Below are 19,433 nucleotides of genomic sequence, written 5' to 3'. Positions count from 1 at the left end.
CTCGGCACGTGAGACTGTGGGGAGCCTCACTCACAGCCCACATGTGGCTACATGCTTGGGGCTTCCATGGAGACGGCAGATGCTGCGAAGTCATGAAGTCACAGCAAAAGCAGGGCAAGGAATAAGACCGCTCAAAATCAATACCCAGGCACTGAAAAGGGAACAAGCCAAATTACCTGGCTCCCCTGGGTGGCTATATCTCATCACTGTCCAGTTAAATGTGACCAGTCGTATGGAAGAGAAATGAGTGAACACCCAAGTGTCTTTTATTACCAAAAAACAACCCTTACCCACAAACTCCATGCTTCCAATCCCATCCCTGAGGATACAATGGGACTCCTGGGGCTGTTGGAAGACCCCGAGAGAGAAATGGAGGCCTGGCTCTCAATGCGTTGGCTGGTTTCAAGAACCTTTGCAGGGGGAAGTTACAGGTTTCCCGAGTCTATGAACGGCCCCACAAAGATGGGAGTAAATGAGGATGACCACAGATTTCAGCCTCCCCAGCCTGTGTGCAGGATTTCTGGTTAAGCCTGCTAAGTCCCCTAACCATGAACACACACCCCCACGATGCTCCCATACAGAATCCAGCTCCTCAGGATCCCCACTAGTTGGCGACTGGTCTGGCAGCAAAGGGAAGTCCTTCATCAGAATGGTTGGTGCCTGGTCCAGAACCGACGCACACTGTTCTCAGCACCACTCCTCGAGGGATGCACTGACTGCCGCTGGGGCTGCCACCAGCTGGCCGAGGTAGGAGTGGTCAGGCCTGCCACCTTCGCATCATGTGGTCCGGGGCTCCTCCGCTGTTCCCTGAAGCTTTCCTGTGCCGCTCCCCGAGGGTGGCTCAGCGAGCGGGGGGCACTCTCCTAGGGCCTCAGACAACACATAGTAGACAATCTCTTGCTGGCCTTGGGCACTGGTCTGATTCACCAAGTGGAGGACAGGGCTGGGGGTTTCCTGAAGAGCTGTCCCCTCATCACCCCCACCCTCTTCTTCCTCTTCAGCCTCTTCCAGTCCTGGATCCTCTGGGACTGTCTCTAGAAGGACGCCCTGCAGGCTGCTCTCGCTCAGCGAAGCTCCCAGGCCCGGCTCTTCTTGGGGCTGCCGTAGCAGTTGCTGGGTCAGTTCCACACTTTCATAGCGAACCAGCTGCAGTCGCATGTAGCCATCTTCATGCTCCTTGTACCTGGTGAGGCAGGGGCACAAGGGCAGCAAACATGGTGGAGGCAGGGAGACAGGGCCTGGGCACAGGCAAGGGAGGGGCAGAGATGAAGGATAGAAGCAGTCCTAGGATTCTCAGGGATGGGAGTTTTCATTGAATATGCAGAAGAAGAGAGAAAAGTCAGTCAGGGTGCAGTGTAGCAACAATGAAGCACATAACTTTCCTCTACTTCTTTAATGCTTCCTCTCCACCACTACCATGACCCCAATTCTACCTTACAAATCCGGCTAGACCAGAGGATGTACACTGATACAGATAAGAACTGGAAACACAGGGAATCCAGGACAGATAAACCCCTCAGGACCAGTGGTGGGGTGGAAAGGGGGAACCGATTACAAGGATCTACATATAACCTCCTCCCTGGGGGACAGACAACAGAAAAGTGGGTGAAGAGAGACATCGGACAGTGTAAGATATGACAAATAATAATTTATAAATTATCAAGGGTTCATGGGGGATGGATGGGAAAAATGAGGAGCTGATACCAAGGGCTCAAGTAGAACGCAAATATTTTGAGAACAATGAAGGCAACAAATGTACACATGTGCTTGACACAATGGATGAATGTATGGATTGTGGTAAGAGTTGTATGAGCCCCAATAAAATGATTTTTTTAAATGAAAAGATTAAAAAAAACAAAAAGAATGAAAAGTTCCATGCAGAAACCCTGTCCTGAGAGAAACTGTGTGTGAGAGAGTGGTGGGGGGTGAACAGGGTGTCAAAGGCCTGATGAAAAGCCTACAGGGCCAGGCCTTTGGTTCCAGTTCGACATCCGGTTCTGGCTGCAGAGCTTTCAGCACCACAGTCCCGAGGGCCTTGGGGCCACGCATGAGAAACAACTCAGGGGCAGGGGCAGGCGGGTCTAAGTCTGACTGCACATTCCTCTCTGACTTGTTGAGAAAGGTATGAAAGACACCTGTGCATTGAGGGGTTCGGGAGGTGGGGGTGTCTGAAATACATACCGAAAACGGGGGTGCCCCGAGGGCCACTTGAACTGATGCTTCTTGCGAAGGTGCACAGTGAGGTTGTTGCCCCGCGTGAAGCATTTGTCACACACGTGGCATTTGTACCTTGGCTCTGAGTCTCCCTGATGAGAAGAGGAGGAGAGGTGGGGCCCGCTGTTCACCCCGGCCTACCCCCGACTCCTGCAAACCTCCCCCCTAACTCAGCCCCACTCACTTCATGCACTTTGCGGAAATGGGACTTGATGGAGCAGAGGGAGCGGGCACTGAAGGTGCAGTTCTCGAAATCACACCTGTAGGTGGGCTCCTTGCTATGGGTGTCCAGGTGCTTCCGGAGGTCAATCAGGTTCTTGCAGCTGCCAGGAGAGGACACATGGGCTGGAGAACACAGTGGGGAGTTTGGGGCACAAGCTCTCTCGTTTCCTGGCCTCTGGTCCCCTTACCTATAGTCACAATAATCACATTTATAGGGCCGGTCCTCACTGTGGCGGAAGCGCATGTGGTTGCGGAGGGAGGAAGGCAGCGGGCAGGTCATGTCACACAGAGGGCACTTATAGTGATTCACTGAGGAGCAGAAAGGAGGCTGTGCTTGGCGGGCTAGGCCCTGTGGGGGGCGGGCAGGTGGGCAGTGGGCACGTGCACTCACCATGGTGGCGCATGTGGTCCCGCAGCAGCCGTTCCGTGGCAAACCTCTTGGAACAGTGAGAGCACTGGAAGCGTTGCTCTGGGGGGAGGGAGGGGAGAACAGACAAGAGTGTGCGCTGAAGGGGTTGCTGGGGAAGCCCAGAGAGGAGAGCCAGGGAGGGACACCCAGCCTCCCAGCAGGGAACCACCGGAGGAGGGAAAGGAAAGTCAGAGAGCTATGGACCAATGCATAATTCTGGAAGGAGCGTGGAACTTCAGAGACAAGAACCTGAGTTCTAAACTCAGCTTCAGCACTTACTTAACTGCATGACAGGAAGTAAGTGACTTAACCTCTCTGAGCTAAAGTTTCCTCATCTGCAAAAAAGCTACCTCATGGACTGTTGCCAGGACAACTGAGGTGGCACACAGCGGTGACTGGACAGTGCTTCCGTGAGTCAGCAGACACCATGGGGGTAGGCGCTGAGCCTTCCAGGCAGATGCAGCCAAGTGACACACACACACACACACACACACATCCTAGAATACGCTGCTCCCCTGCCCCCTCAACCCACACAGGCTGCACCCACCGCCCTTCTTCTTACGCTCCAAGGAAGTCTGCCGACGGATGTGGTCCAAGAACTTGGTGTTGTTGGCGAACATGCCCCCGCAGGTGGGGCAGGCCACCACCTTCTCCTGGGTGTGACTGCGCAGGTGCTCTCGGAGCTTGCAGCGGTCCTTGAAGGTGCAGGCACACCCTGGGAAGGAAGGCCCACAGCAGGTTTCAGTAACACCCCCCCAGAGGCAGCCCTGGGACCCCCAAGGCTCTCCACACCTTTCAGAACTGGTCTCCCCCAGCTGGCCCAGCCCCTCTGCCCCCCAGGCTTCAAGAAGCTGGAAGCTCACGGCGGCCCTACCTTGCCAGGCACACAGCACCACGTGGTTGTCCTTGCCAGCAGCTTGGTAGTCACAGCACAGGCTGTGCGCCTCCACGTGGCGATAGAACCACTCGGGGTTGTCGAAGGAGCTCTGCGCCAGGGCAACGTGGGGTGAGGACTGAGGGCAGCTGGAGAGACTCGGCCCTGTGTGTCCAAAGGGGCTGCGTGGCTCTCTCCCAAATTAACTTGGTGGGGAGGGGAACGTTTGAGGGAGGGGGCTAGAGAAACAGAGGAGAGGCGCTAGCAGGACTCTCAGGAACAGAGGCATCCCTGAAAGGGTACAGGCATCCTGAGTTAAGACGCCCACCCTCCCAACCCTATTACTGGCTCTGCCTGCTGACCTCACAGTGCTCCCACAGACACAGGAAGTGGTCAGGGATGTCGGGGACGACATTCCGGCTGTGCAAGTCCAGGATGCAGGGACTGAGGTCGGCCCGGGTCTGCAAGGCCTGCAGCCCCCACTGTTTCAGCTTGGTGTGGTAGCAGTGGAAGTAGACATGGCGGATGAGGTCCACAGAACTGTCCATGGAGTAGAAGCCACACTCCTGCCACAGGCAAGAGAACTCTTCCTCTGCAGAAAAGATGGAGAAGGGATATTGGACACCTTCCCCAGGTCAGCTTGCCCTCCACCTGCGGCACCGAGCAAGGGGCGAGGGGCCTGCCTCTGACCACCGTCCTAGACTATTGAATGGCGGGCCAGGCACTGGGGAAGACTGGTGATCAGGAGTCCTTGCTTCTTACCCTCACCTAGCTTCAGGCATGGAGGAAGACTAAGCCGCTGAGCCCATTGGTCACTGTGAAACTGGATCGGGGCTGGGAGGTACTATGACGACTTGATCTGATGTGCGTGCGCATGCGCGCACACAGGGGTTTGAGACACACTGGTCCTGTGCTGACATGCACAGGACAAGTTGTTGTAAACTAGGTGAAGGTGAGAGAGGGCTAGTGTGGGCAAAGGGCAGGGGCAGGAGACCTGCGGCAGCAGGTGGGGCTCATAGTCTGCTGTCCCTAGCAGGAGGCACTGCCACCCCACCTGGGACACTTCCCACTCCTTCCCCAGAAGGCCTGTTCTAACCCCCTTCCTCTCTCTCCACTACCGATTTCCATGTTTGACAGGGCTGTCGGACCCGTTCTCACACACTGGCGCTTTAAAACTGAGTGTGTGTGCACATAAAATCCTTTCTCTGGTACAGCAGTATTTGACTATTCCTACTCACCACACTGAAAATAGAATTAAGAGTAGGGAAAGGAGAGTTACTTTGGGGGGGGGGGGTTTCCTAATTCTCCCTCCCAATCCCAGTTTTTAAAATTGTGAATTAGGTGAAGGTTTGCAGAGCACCGTCTTACCCGCAACAACCCACACAGTCTGATTCCAGCCAGCCCCAGCAGCTCCTGCAGGGCCCCCTCACTGAGCCCACTTCCTCCTGATAATTCCCGTGTCCATCTGTCCTTCTTTCCGAACCCTGGGAACGCTGTCACTGGGGACGCTACAGGGTTGGTTATTCTAACACAGAGGTGCTAGACCTGAAGGCAAAGGCCACGGTCTTGGGGTCCCACCATGCTCTACGAGGCCCAGAAGCCTGGGCTGGTTTCTGTGGTGATTTTGAGTTCTGTGCCCGTTTGAGGAGAGCTACTTTTATACTTTCACAGGACTGGGGCCCACCTGTGGCTCTGGCAAGCCACCTTGACTCTAATGAAGGACAACCGAAGAGAACATTGCAGTGAGCATGTAGTAAGTTCTGATTCAAGGTTTCTTGTTTCTTTCTTTTAAGCAAAAGGGAAGAAATGTATTGGCGCTCATACAGGAAACCCTAGAGGGACCCAGCGTACCCTACTGTGTAGGCATGCCCAGCAAAGGGTCATACCACTCACTGGATCCCCATATCCCAGAGGAACTCCCTTTGAGCTAAGCCCCAAAACCCCAGGACTGCTGGGGGTGGGGGGTTCAAGTATTTTTTTCTGTAACTTTTATAAATACCTGTATTGATTTGATGTACAAGGTATCCATAAAGGGAGTCAATTTTAAAATAATTGGGAAAAAATATCAAAAAGAGCAGGCTGCCAACAGCTTGCACCCAATAAGCCTCTCTAGCCGTTTCTAAAGACACACACACACACATGCAGAAAGAGGCCAAATATATCGTTCCCTACAGTACAGTGAGTGACCTCTCATTGGCAGGATAACAGATCCATTCCTTACAGCCTGGCTGTTTTCTACAATGTCCTGAAAAACAAGCAATACAAGAAAATAAACCCAAAGAAAGAAACGAAACCCCAACCATTGTCCCAGGCTGCCCTCACTCTGGGCGGGGAGGCATCTTGCTCCAAGCTGTTTCGGCTCTTACCAAGGGGGTCCTCGTCCTCGTCCTCCACCTCCTTGGTGCTGTGCAGGTGCTGCTGCAGATGCTGAGTGACATGCTCACAGAACTCCTCCATGGCCGAGCACACAAAGGAGCAGGACCCCCACTCACACTGCAGGCCCAGGCTCTCCTTCCGGGCCACTTTCCCAGGAGGCGGCATGACCTTCACCCTAGAGAGAAGGAACCAGCAACTGCAACTTCCGCCAGAGCCCCGCAGGGGGCAGAGAGCTGCCAGCCTTGAGCCCTACGAACCCTGCCCTTTTCCCGCCAGGGTGGAGCAGGACTTTCATGAATCCCTGGAAGCAGCCTGGAACTCGAGGGAAGGGAGAATGGAAAGGAGCAGAATGTAGGTCAAGTGCCAGCACTGAAGCCTCAGAGCAGGCCCGTCCAACAGGAATTAGTCCTGCAGGAGGCAGCGGAGCGCCCAGGTTCACAGAGGTGGCTTTGGAGAGGAACCAAGTTCAAACCTAGATTCCACTGTTCACCACCCACCAACTTCAGGGCTCAGCCAAACAGCTTGGCCCTTGACTCCCAAGCATCCTCTCTGGTAAAAACGGGGATCATAACCCTGCAAGTGTTCAATTTCACACTCGCTAGATGCCAATTGGGCAAGGCGCCCTGGTGGTTTAGGGCTTCGATGTTGGACTGCTAACTTCAAGATCAGCAGTTCAAAACCACCAGCCACGGAAGGAAAAAAGACTCTATTCCCGTCGAGTCACGGGCTCAGACACCCACAACAAGGCGTCCTAGTGACACAATGGGTTAGGTGCTGGGCTGCTAACCTCAAGGTCGAGGGTTGGAAAAACAAGAGGAAGATGAGCCTGTTTTTGTAAAGATTTACAATCCCCTAACGTTGTGCAGGGCCGCCACGAGTGGGAACGGGGCAGCGGTAGTGGGCTTGGTTTCTGTACCAAGCGGCTCGCTTACATTCTGTCAATGAATTACCAACACGGCCATAGGAGGCCGGCAGTATTCTTAGCCTCAAAGACATTAACTGGTACACCCCAGGCTGCACTGGTGATGCAGGGGGCCCGTGGCCAGCTGCCTCCCAAGTCCATATTCTCACCACTCAACACAATCGGTGTCTGCATCTAAACAAAAATACACGGCCAGAGTGAATTTGGACTCATTGTGACCCACAGGACAGAGTGAACTGCCCCTGTGGCTTTTAAAGGCTGTCAGTCTTTAGGAGAGCATAAAGCCTCATCTCTCTCCCTCAGAACAGCTGGTGGGTTGAACTGCTGACCTGGCAGTTAGCTCAACCCATAACCCATACTCCACCCCAGCTTTTGGATGTGGTCCAGATGCCCTTTCTGTCCTTTTAAACAGTTTTATTGGCACATAATCCACATAACATACAATAGCTCAGCCACATCAAGAAGAGAGATACAATTAATTTTAGAGCATTCTTAAGTCGTGTTCTTGATATAGTATTCACATATCATACACTTCCATGGTTAAATCACTTTTAAAAATAGTACATACACCATTGCACTGTTCCAATGCTCCCTTCTCCCTCCCGCAGGGTTGGCTCCCCTCCCCACAACCCCGTCCTTGATAAGCCATGGCTTCAGTTACTGTCTCCATGCATCCACTCCTATGCATCACAAACTGGGAAACCCAACAGAAACAATGAAACACAAATCCAAAACATGCCAAGAAGAAAGCCATCATCATGTAAAATGCAAATAAAGTTATAAAGAAAGAGACCATCAGCAGAATGTAAAAGACCAGAGAAGAAATTTCTGTCACGGAACAAGTGAGAGCCTAGAGCAAATTCAGGTTGGGTCAAGAGGGAGGTCAACTGACCAAGTGTCATATTCTCCCGTAGTTCAATGTGCCATCATAAAGTTGACTATCATCGCTGTCTGATGGTGAAACTGTTCGAGTCCCTGGCCTGCAGTCTGACAGGATCCACCAGAGGGCTCATCTGCCGAGACAGTGCGCAGAGGGATTCTGGGCCTGACTGTCCTCCATACACTTCTATAAACTGCATGTTCACAACTTAACCTCTGAGACTTTTCCCGTCATCATATGTGGATTTTGTTACTGCTATCTTTGGATCACACAGGCTGGTGTGCTTCTTCCGTGTGGACTTAGCTGATGCCTCACTTACATGGCTGCTTGTCTGAAAACAAACATCAGGACCCCAGGCACTATTTCGGTGGAAGAGCTGGACGCCCTTTCTTTGTTGTCGCATCGTGGCATCACAAAATGGACTGTGCCTGACCGATCCAGCTGTCTAGTCCACCTCTTCACCTAACAGTCTCTGGATGAAAATGCAGACTCCCCTTGAATGTACGCTCCATGCCTGCTAAAGCCATTTGTGTCTCCCTGGTCCAACACCTGTGATGCCTACACAGTGCCCCTGTAGGGCAGGGCAGAACTGCTCTGGAGCGTTTCTGAGACCGTAACTCTTTGGGGTTGCAGATAGCCTCATCTAGCTCCTGAGGACTGCCTGATGGCCTCAAATTGCTACCTCTGTGGTTAGCAGCCCAACATGTACCCCATGTAAAACACACGTGTTGAAGACAACTGAGTGAAAAACAGAAGGCTCTCCCTTTTTAATATGCATCACAGGAGGATTTCAGCAGCCCTTTCCCCTAGAGATCCTGACTGAGGAAGGCTGGGGTTAAGCTCAGAAATCTGTCCTTGAACTCAACTGCTAGCTAGTTCTGATGAAGGCAGTGCAGACTGAGGAACGGTAGCACGCCAGGCTGCCCTCACTACAACAAACCACAGTGCAGCAGAGGAAGCGCAAGCAGAGAGGGGGACACTAGGCCCAGATTCTGTCCCTACAAGTATCAGCTTCTCCTTGGGGAGTCTCCCCAATTCCTGCCGCTCCCATTAGCATGAACCTCAGGAGGAGGTGAGATAATGCTCCTTTTGGTCTCTGTCAGACAGACAGAGCTCTAAGGCTTTTATGAAACACTGCTGCTTCTCTGGCTTTCTCTCCGACTCCACCGCCGACTCCACCGTCTCTGTGGCTCAAAGAAAGAATTCCAGAAGGCAGAAGCATAACGTCCCCTAGGCTGCAAGGACTAGACCCCAGTGCTGACCATGAAAGTCTTTTCTCTCCTTGGGGGGGAGTTCCAGCCACCGTTGACACTGCAATGTGTCCCGGTTTGCAAGGTGCTACAGACCAACAGTGAGATACTCGAGGCGTTGGGGCTGGGGAAGGCTTTCCCAGTCAACCTTTTTCCCAGATTGTGACCTGGAATAGACCCCATGGCAGTGAGCGATGGAACGAGCAGCTTCTCAGGATAGGGGCACTCACTGTTCATTTCTGAATCCCAGCGTCACCATTACACCCCGACTGTCCACTCACATCAGGATAGGATCACATTCCAGGAAGAAGGTGGTTATTTTTGCCTCTCGGTCCTATGGCTTGCATTGTTGACACCATTCTCTCGCTCTCTCTCAATTCCATGCTCCATGCTCATTCGTGGTCACTTGCTGTGCTCTAATTTCATCTTCCCAACTGGCTACACGCTGCTTTGGGGCAGAAACCGTGTCGCAGATGTCCCAATACTGTGCTGAGCACGACTATCCTCAATGCCCCCTGTAGCTAGACTGGCATGGGAGAGCCAGGAGCCAGCTAACCAGAGATCCAGAATGACTGGAAACATAGGCAACGCTCAGAACCTCCAGCTTTCACTCATTCCTCTCCCTGTGCCCTGCTTCTTGTGGCCCAGGAAGAGCCCTGGGGCAGTGTCGGCACGTGCAGCAACTAGTACACTGGAAAGGACAAGCTCCCTGTCTCAGTGATTTTGTTCTGCCTAAAATAGTGCAATGGGGTCTCAGAAGCCACAATTCCATGATCTTTTCTTCCCATCACAAACATTTTGAAGCCCCTGTAGAACAGCCCTCAAGTGACCTCACCCCAACCTCGCTGAGCGGTCAGTGCGGTGCACTCTGTGCTGTGTGGGTGCTGTGACAGGAGGCTCTGACACAGGACTTGCACTACGGTGCTCAGGTCTCAGGGATGCTCCCGGACGAGGACAGACTGGGGAAAGGACCTCAGGAGCTACTTCTATAAAACGACCCAGCGACACATCGCAGTGCAACACTGTCCGCTGCAGTGTGGGAAGCCGAGCCCCCAGGGTGGAAGGCATTCAAAGCACAGCGATGGAAGTGCTGCCTCATCAAAGAAGCTTTTGAACCCTCCATTCGCTGATGGGGCAGGACTCAAAATGAGAAGCTGCAAAAATCCAGAATGTGATATACACATCAGGAATCTAGGACAGGTCATCCTATTCGCTTTCAAAAAGAACCTTCCAAGATCCACCCTGAAACACAACGCTGTCAGTGATAGGATAAGGCACATCAGTTATTATAACGATAATTCAAATTTATGCACTGGCCATTAACGCCCAAGATAGAGAAATGGAAGTCTCTGCACCTTCTGCAGCTGAGATTTATCAAACATACCATCAAGACTCACTGATAATTATTAGTCATTGAATGTGAAAGGCAGGAATAAAGATCAGAGTTGGAAAAGGTGATCTTGGTGACAGAAATGACACGAGATAACATGACAGAATTTTCTAAGTCCAAAAATGTAATCACTGGGAATACATTTTTTTCCAAGAACATAACTGTGATTATACAAGAAGTCCTGCTGGCCTAGTGTGTTATGTGCTGGACTGACTACAAGTCAGCAGTTCAAATTCAAAAGCTGCAACTAGGGAGAAAGATGAGGCTGTCTGCTCCAGTAACAGTCCTGCCCTTGAGAGCCCGCAAGGGCAAGTGCTACTCTGACCGCCTGCAGGAGCAGTGAGTTATTTAATATGGTTTTTCTAGCCAAAGTCTCTACTCCTACCAAATGACCTTTCTCTGCACGGGTCTAATTAGAAGTTGGGGGGAAGATACTACTAGAATTTACCTGTGAATAATTGCCAACAGGATTCCCTGGAGGGGCATCTTGCTGTGTATAAAGTGAACCCTGTGAGAAGCAGGAGTGCATCCTCTGGACCTGAGATCCCTACACAGTGAACCTCCTGAATCCAGAGAACAGCTAAGCCCTCAGAGAAGCAGCAGTCAAACCAGGAGCCAGGGCATGGAACAGAGTGATGAACTTCCCAACCCATGGAGCAAGGTAAGCCGAGCACTTCTGGGCAGGAGACAGGCTTGTGTACCTCTGGACACTCAATTGTGAAAGGTGGGCTTGCTGACTCACAGAAGTGGAGCTGAGTGCCTTCAGGCCGAGTCTGACTGGAGTGGGGCGCCTCGGGCCCTTGATTCAGGAAGCTGGGTGCTGATCCACTGAGCGTGAGCTGAATGCCTCTAGGCGGAAGCTTACAGGGGAGTGGTAGGCCCCTTTGAGCATGTATTACCAGACCTGATAAAATATGCTGTGACCTGTCGTGATAAAACAACTCTACCCTGAGCATTTCTCACCAGCTCACAACTTGATAGCCTCCTTAATAAGCCCTTTAATCGGGAATGCTGTGAGCTCTGTGTAGGCAAGGCAATGAATCCTGGCGAAGTAAAATAGAGAACGTGAACTGAGACAAAATGTGGATGCCATGATTTGAAATTGACTCAATGGCAGGAATTCTTGATACATGGGGACCTCACCAGATGGAACACAGAGGAAGCAAATTGACTACATCTGTACAAAGGCCATGGGGAAGTGGCCCAATATCAACAGTTAAAGGCCAGGAGCTAACTGCCAGACAGCCCTCAGTTGCTCAAATGCAAGTTCTAGTTAAAACTGAAGAACATTAAAGTAAGTTCATGAGAGCCAATGTGTAATCCTGAGTACAATATTTCCTGCATCTAGTGTGTCATGCACACAATACAAACTGGGAAGCTAATGCATGAGGGGGTTGTGAAGCTTGAAAAACGTGGAACTTAATCATTATTTGCAGAAACATGTGATACCCCACTTGGACTTAGAGACCATCTCAAAAAGAGATTGAATATGTTGACACTATTGACCCAAAACTGGATGAGTTCTGGGTTATAGGGCATATATTAAAAACGCAAAAAGGTCCTAATGATAGAAAAGAAACAAAAAACGGGTGTCGAGGAGACTGTAAAACTTGCCCTTAGGAAAGAAGAAACATCAACTGATGCATCACATGGAGTGCCACTGCTATCTTAATGTGTAAAAGGGCAAAGCTGTCACTTTGAGGACTAAGGTGCACCTGACCCAGAGCCGTGGGGTTTGCTGTGCAGCCCATCTGGAGAAGTCCTTATGTATAGTCTCCTTTTGTGTTGTTGAAAAAAGCTGCTGGTTTTTGCAAAAGAAAAAAAAGGAGAGAGAGAGAATCACAAATGCTGAGGCGGGTGTGCAGAAGTGGAAACCCCCTACTCTGATGTTCAGGCTGTGAAATAGTGCACTCCGGTATAAAACAGGATAGCGTTTCCTTAAAAGGTGGAAATTCAAATGCGTATGATCAACATGACAAAATAATAATTTATGAATAACAAGGGTTCACAAGGGAAGGGAGAGATGGGGGAGGGAGGGGGAAAATGAGCAGCAGATATTAAGGGCTCAAGTAGAAGGCAAATATTTTGAGAATGATGCCAATCAGTGACTAAGGGTGATACAGGGGACAGTACTGGAGACACAGTGTGGGAATTGCACCTGACCTGATCCCACCACACCGAGGCAAATCACTGGGGGAGTGCCGCGGAACAGCAAGGGAATGGAGTGGCAAGGTCCCCAGGGAATGCTGAAAGTGGACTTTGGGGCCAGGGTGTGGTGCCCCAACAGACTGGACTGGAAAACGCTCCTAAGGGCCAGCAAACGATCCCTGAACTAACTACAAGCTTTTCTCTTGTGCAATGTTTTGTTCTGTTCTTTGTCAGTGGTTTGTTTTTGTTGTTTTGTTGTCTGGTTGTATACTGTTGCTTTGTTTTCCTCTGTCTTGTTTTTGTGCATGTTAGTGTCTCCACAGGTCTGTCTGAATAGGACAGGCTGGATGAACTATCTGGAGGAAAAACAACGGGACCCACAGTTCCGGGGGGACTTGGGGTGGGGGGGTAGGGGGAGTAAGAAAGTGGTGTTAACAAACCCAGGGACAAGGGAAAAACATGGGACCCCAAATAGTAGAGAAGGGGGAGTGGCAGGCCTGGTGGGAAATGATCAAGGGTAAGGTTGCTTAGAGAAGAGGTATACTCTAGCCCAGGTGGCGACGAAGCATGGTAGTAGGGCAGGAGGAAAGTCAAGGGAGATGGAGGAAAGAGCTAGGAGTCAAAGGGCATTCATGGAGGTCTAGACAAAGACATGTACATGCAAATATATATAGGAGGATGGGGAAATAGATCTATGTGTCTATATTTATAGGTCAAGTATTAAGGTGGCGGAAGGACCTTGGGCCTCTACTCAAACACTCCCTCAATGCATGAATACCTTCTTTTATTAAATTGGAACTCTATGATGCTCACTCTCCCGACACAACGGCTGGAGCCAAAGTGGGTGAACAAGTAAATGTGGTGAAGAAAGCTGATGGTGCCCGGCTATCAAGAGATAGTGACTGGGGTCTTAAAGGCTTGAAGATAAACAAGCGGCCATCTAGCTCAGAAGCAACAAAGTCCACATGGAAGAACACACCAGCCTGTGTGATCGAGTGGTCCCAAAGGGATCAGTTACCAGGCATCAAAGAACAAAAAATCTTATCATTGACTGCACACCTCCATGATAGGATCGCTGAAGACAAATGGGTGCATAAGCAAATGTGGTGAAGAAAGCTGATGGTGCCCGGCTATCAAAAGAGATAGTGTCTGGGGTCTTAAAGGCTTGAAGGTGAACAAGCGGCCATCTAGCTCAGAAGCAAATAAGCCCACATGGAAGAAGCACACCGGCCAGTGCGATCACGAGGTGCCAAGGGACCAGGTATAAGGCATCATGCAAAAAAAAAAAAGATATGTGTGTATGTATGTGTATATGTATATATATACCATATTAAATGAAGGGGGAAGTGCAGAGTGGAGACCCAAGGCCCAAGTGTTGGCCAATGGAAATCCCCTCATAGAGGGGTTTAGGAGAGGAGATGGGTTAATTAGGGTGTGAGGTAGTATCGATGAAAAACACAGCTTTCCCCCAGATCCTGGATGCTTCCTCCCCCCAACTACCATGATCCGAATTCTACCTTGCAGGCCTGGATAGGACAGAGGCTGTACACTGGTGCATATGAGGGCTGGAGGCACAGGGAATCCAGGGTGGATGATACCTTCAGGACCAAGGGTGTGAGGGGCGATGCTGGGAGAGTGGAAGGTGAGTGGGTTGGAAAGGGGCAACTGATTACAAGGATCCACATGTGACCTCTTCCCTGGGAGAGGGACAGCAGAGAAGGGGGGGAAGGGAGACTCCGGATAGGGCAAGATATGACAAAATAACGATGTATAAATTACCAAGGGCACATGAGGGAGGGGGGAAAGGGGAGGGAGGGGGGAAAAAAAAGAGGACCTGATGCAAGGGGCTTAAGTGGAGAGCAAATGCCTTGAGAATGATTGGGGCAGGGAATGTATGGATGTGCTTTATACAATTGATGTATGTATATGTATGGATTGTGATAAGAGTTGTATGAGTCCCTAATAAAATGTAAAAAAAGAAAAGAGGAGAAAAAAATGATTAGGGCAAAGACTGTACAGATGTGCTTTATACAATTGATGTATGTATATGTATGAACTGTGATAAGAATTGTATGAGCCCCAATAAATTGTTAAAAAAAACATTTTGAGAATGATGGCAACAAATGTACAAACGTGCTTGACACAATGGATGTATGTACGGATCGTGATAAGAATGGTACGAGCCCCCAATAAAATTATTTTTAATGCATATGATCTAGCAATGTATAAATATAAATATATGTATGTGTACACACCCACACATATCCCAGAGAAATCAAACCGGGGCTATAAACACATATATGCACAGCCATGTTCACTGTACTATTCACAAGAGCAAAATGACAACAATAACCTAAGATTATCACTGGCTGAATGGCCAAAGAAACTATGCACGTATCGCTTCTCGGCCTTTTGGCTGAGATCAAGTGACGAAACTATGCACGTATATATATAATAGAATGCTATGCCATGTTAAAAAATAACGATGAATCCACGAAAACACATCATAGTATGAATGAACCTGAAGGACATATAGTGCTGAAATACGACAATTACTAAAGGACAATTACACAAGACAACTATTAAAAGAAGTACAGAAAAGGCTTACACACAGAGAGAAAGGAAGGGGAAGGGTCTTGCGAGAGAGTAGATGCACAGTAATGAGGGTGAAGTTTAAGGCAATGTTCCATCCTGCAATAACAGTAATAATAACATCTCTGAGCAGATACATAGGTAAGCATAGAAGCTGAACAGGTCTGTGAGGCTGCATGTGAATATACCAATACGTGTGTTTGCATGACTATATGTAGCAGAAGATATATACTGGGTGTGTGTGTTTAATATCTGAAAAATAGGCAATAGGACAAAAAACCCCAACAACTTACTCTTGAACACAGAACCCACAAACTAAAACCACTGCCATCAACTTGATTCTCATGCCAACCCCATACAGGCTTTCGGAAACTAACTCTTTACAGGAGCAGACAGCTCAACTTTCTCCCACTGAACCACTTGTGGGTTTGAACCACTGACTTTGTGGGTAACATCCCCAACACCAACAGTGCCACTACCGCTCCTTCTCAAGCCCCAAGCCAAAAGACACTGCCATCTAGTTAATTCCAACTTGTATCAATCCTGCAGGACAGAGAACTGCACCTTAGGGTTTCTGAAACGAAATCTTCACAGGGCCACGCAGCCTCATCTTTCTCCCCTGGAATACAGAAAATTTAAAGCAAAAAGAAGAAATGAAGTAAAAGAGTTGAACATAAGATTTCAAAGAGCAGCTCAAAAAGAAAAAAGTATTATAATGAAATGTGCAAAGGCCTGGAGTTAGTACATCAAAAAGGAAGAACATGCTGGCATTGCTCCCATCCACACCTTGAGTTGCAGTACTGAAGTCAGGTCAAAAACTTGAACGCTACAGATGCATCAAAGGAAGCACTACCCAGAGTTACCGTACCAAGTGAACTGGTTGACATGCAACCACTTCAGGAGCCTGCATATAATCACGAACTGATGGTACTGAAGAAAGAAATGCAAAGTGCGCTGAAGGCAGTAGTAAAACACAAAGCTCCAGGAACTGACAGAATACTGATTGATGCAATGCTAGAAGTGTTCCTTCATCTACATCAAGAAATTTAAATAAATAAATTTAAAAGACAATTAAATAACTGCCCAATCTCCTGGAGATCTACATTCATGCCCACTCCAAAGAAAGGTGATCCAACAGAATGCAGAAAATATCAAACATTAATATCCCACACAAGAAAAATGTTGAATTTTAAAAACAGTTATAGAATATTAACAAAGTACTATCAGAAATTCAAACCAGATTCAGTTGGATCTTGGCTGAAAGCAGAGACTACTAGAAAGATGTTCACTTGTGTTTTATTGACTATGCAAAGACATTAAAATAGCACTAAGATTGGTTATTATACAATATTGAACTGTGTTCATGCAGAACCTGTATGTGGACCAAGAAGCAGTTGTTCAGAAAGAACAAAGGAACAAGGCAAGGTGTGCGACAGGAGTGTGTTCTTCCACCACACGCACTCAATCTGTATGATGAGCAATAACCTGACGAGCTGGACCAAATGAAGACGGCAGCAACAGGATTGGAGGAAGGCTCATGAACAAACTGTAATATGCAAATGACACACACATGCACTGAAAGCAAAGAGAACATGAAGCATTTACTGGCGAAGATCAAAGAGTAAAGCCTTCAGTATGGATTACAACTGAATGTAAAGAAAACTAAATCCTCACAGTAGCACCAATAAGCAACAACATGTCCAGGATTTCATTTTAGTTGGATCCACAACCGATGCCCATAGAAGTAGCAGTCAAGGAATCAAAGGACATATTGCACTGGGCAAATCTGTTTCTCAAGAGCTCTTTAAAGTATTGAAAAACAAAGTGACCACTTTGAGGACTTGGTGTGCCTGATCCAAGGCATGGCACTTTCAATCACCTCCTATGTCCGTGACAGGTGGACAATAAATAAGACCTATGACGACCTGGTCCATTTCAAATAGGGTGTTTGTGAAGAATTCTGATTAGCAAGATTACAAACTGATCTGTCCTGGAAGAAGTACAACCAGAATGCTCCTTAGAGCAAGGACGATTAGATTGTGTCTCCTGTATCTTGGACACATTAACCGACGCGAACAGTCCCTGGAAAAGGACATCATGGTAGAAAAGAAGACCCTGGGTGGCCTGGACGGACACCGTAGCTCTAACGGTGGGCTCAGAGACAGTGAAGATGGAGATTCACGCCGGGCCGGGCAGCAGTTCATTCTGTTGTACACAGGGCCACTATGAGGCAGAGCCAACTTGATGGCACCCAGTAACAAGTGAAGTTAGCAGCCAAGGTGCAAGTGCCCGACTCCAACCTAACCAAGGCACAATGGAACAAATCCTGTCCAGTTTTACACCATCACCATGGGTGGTTGCAGAGGTAAGAACTATTAGTTTTTCTACTTTACAAACGTAGAAATGGGCTCAGAGAGGTTGCTTTAGCCAGGGCCACAACACTAGGAAGGGACAGACACAGAATTCAAACCCAGGAAGGTTGGCTCTCTTTTAATTCCCACATCTGCCTTGTCTTATCTCTTATTGTCGGGATCCCCCCTCCTCAGTCTTCCTAGCTCTATACACAATCACTGGGACGTGAGGCTTTTGTCTGTTTGTTTGCACCAGAACATATTTCGTGAATTACATTGTTTCATCAACTGCGCTGTGAGCAGCCTGTGACTTTTTCATATCTACAGGGACAGCAAACATCCAATAGGAGTACTTTACATGTTTAAATAAATCTGTAACTTATCGCTGCATTTCAGGGGTGTCACTTAGCTCATCTGAATCTGTTTCATGAAACATAAAATGGGACACCAATGTCAGTCACAGGTTTTGGATTCAGGAGTCCTGGTTAGCATGCACCAACATTTACCAGCTTCCTGACCTTGAGCAAGTTACCTAAAACTCCCCATTTGGCATAGGAAAAAGTAGACCTATCTCAGTGCATTCGGGTTTAAAATAGATCATGGATATTAAACACACTTAGCTCAACACACTGCTAAAATCCAACAAGTGTTAGCAATTAGTGTTCTTGCCAATCTAAATACCAGCTCTGGGAGGGGGGAAAAGTCAACGAAAGGTCGAAACTCACTGCCATCGAGTCCATGCCGATCCTATAGGGCAGAGTAGAACCCTTTGGTTTCGCCCAGTCTTTCTCACACAAAAGGCAAAGTAAGGGAACCCCTAACACGTATTCACCTGGAATCACAGGAAGGAACAACCAGCAAGTACACATCAAAAGGACACTAAATTAGAGGAAAAGGGCCCAGAATTACCATCTGGCGAAGAGACGAGACTGATGCGTGAGGACCATAACCAAACAAAGCGTCAGGGGGGGAGAAAGAGAAGAGAAATCTCCGGGGGCAGACGGACAGAGTGGGGCGGGGTCTGAGCCAAGGCCGCAAGGGCAGGCGGAATTTGAAGAGAAGGAAGGGGTCTTTCTAGGCAGGTGGAACCTCTCACGCGACGCCCCCCAGACTTCCGAAATCCTCCCCGCTAAGACGTGGCGCTGTCCGAGTCTCCGCTGTAGCGAAGTCGGAGTTAGGGAGCCGGGCGGACGGCGTGGGTGTGCTGAAAGAAGCCTCGCCGGCTCCGGACGAGCCTGGCCCCCGGACGGAGCCCCCGGACGGAGCCCCCGGACGGAGCCCCCGACCAGCCCCAGAGCGCTCGCTCACCGTCGCTGGGCTCGCGGGCCCCTCCGGCGCTCCCCGCACCGCGCACCATCTCCGGGAAGAGAGCGTGAGCGACGGCCGGCCGCAGCCAATCAGAGCCCCCGGAGCTGACAACAGCCAATCACCGCTGCGCCTGACGGAACCCGTGCGAGACCAAAACACGGAAGGGGCAGGACCAGACGCAGAACGCGTAACAAGGTAACGCGGAACCGGGCGCGGGTGCGCCTGAAGCTGCGGAGGCGGGGCTTCCAAGGGCCCGAATTCCACCGAGTGCGCAGACTCCGTGCGCGGGACCCACGGACATGCGCAGTGCTCCAGCGAGGCTCCTGCAGCGGCCCCCGCGCGGCGGCCTCCGCGCGTTAATCTGCCGGCCCGGGCTTGCAGGGACGCGGGCGGGGGGGCTTGCCGCTCAACGACGCCCGCCTGCTCGGCCCAGGCCGGGCACCTTATCGCTGTTCTCCACCGCCTTACGCTCCTCGCCCCTTCAATAGTGGTTTTCT

At 49.8% G+C, this 19,433-nt stretch overlaps 1 protein-coding gene across 1 annotated transcript; it reads right to left on the bottom strand.

Moving 5' to 3' along the window:
* Positions 1–248: 248 nt before the first annotated feature.
* Positions 249–18,999, bottom strand: HINFP (histone H4 transcription factor). Its single transcript, XM_075546705.1, has 10 exons — positions 18,937–18,999; positions 6,086–6,270; positions 4,082–4,311; positions 3,720–3,831; positions 3,408–3,560; positions 2,828–2,905; positions 2,625–2,745; positions 2,399–2,537; positions 2,182–2,306; positions 249–1,183 (listed from the first exon to the last, which is right to left on the bottom strand). Exons 2-10 carry the CDS (start codon positions 6,258–6,260, stop codon positions 778–780), a joined length of 1,539 nt encoding a protein of 512 aa, XP_075402820.1. The 5' UTR covers positions 6,261–6,270; positions 18,937–18,999; the 3' UTR covers positions 249–777.
* Positions 19,000–19,433: the final 434 nt, after the last annotated feature.

Source organism: Tenrec ecaudatus, chromosome 4 (assembly GCF_050624435.1).
Source record: "Tenrec ecaudatus isolate mTenEca1 chromosome 4, mTenEca1.hap1, whole genome shotgun sequence".
NCBI lineage: Eukaryota > Metazoa > Chordata > Mammalia > Afrosoricida > Tenrecidae > Tenrec > Tenrec ecaudatus.
This window is presented reverse-complemented; position numbering and strand designations above follow the sequence as displayed.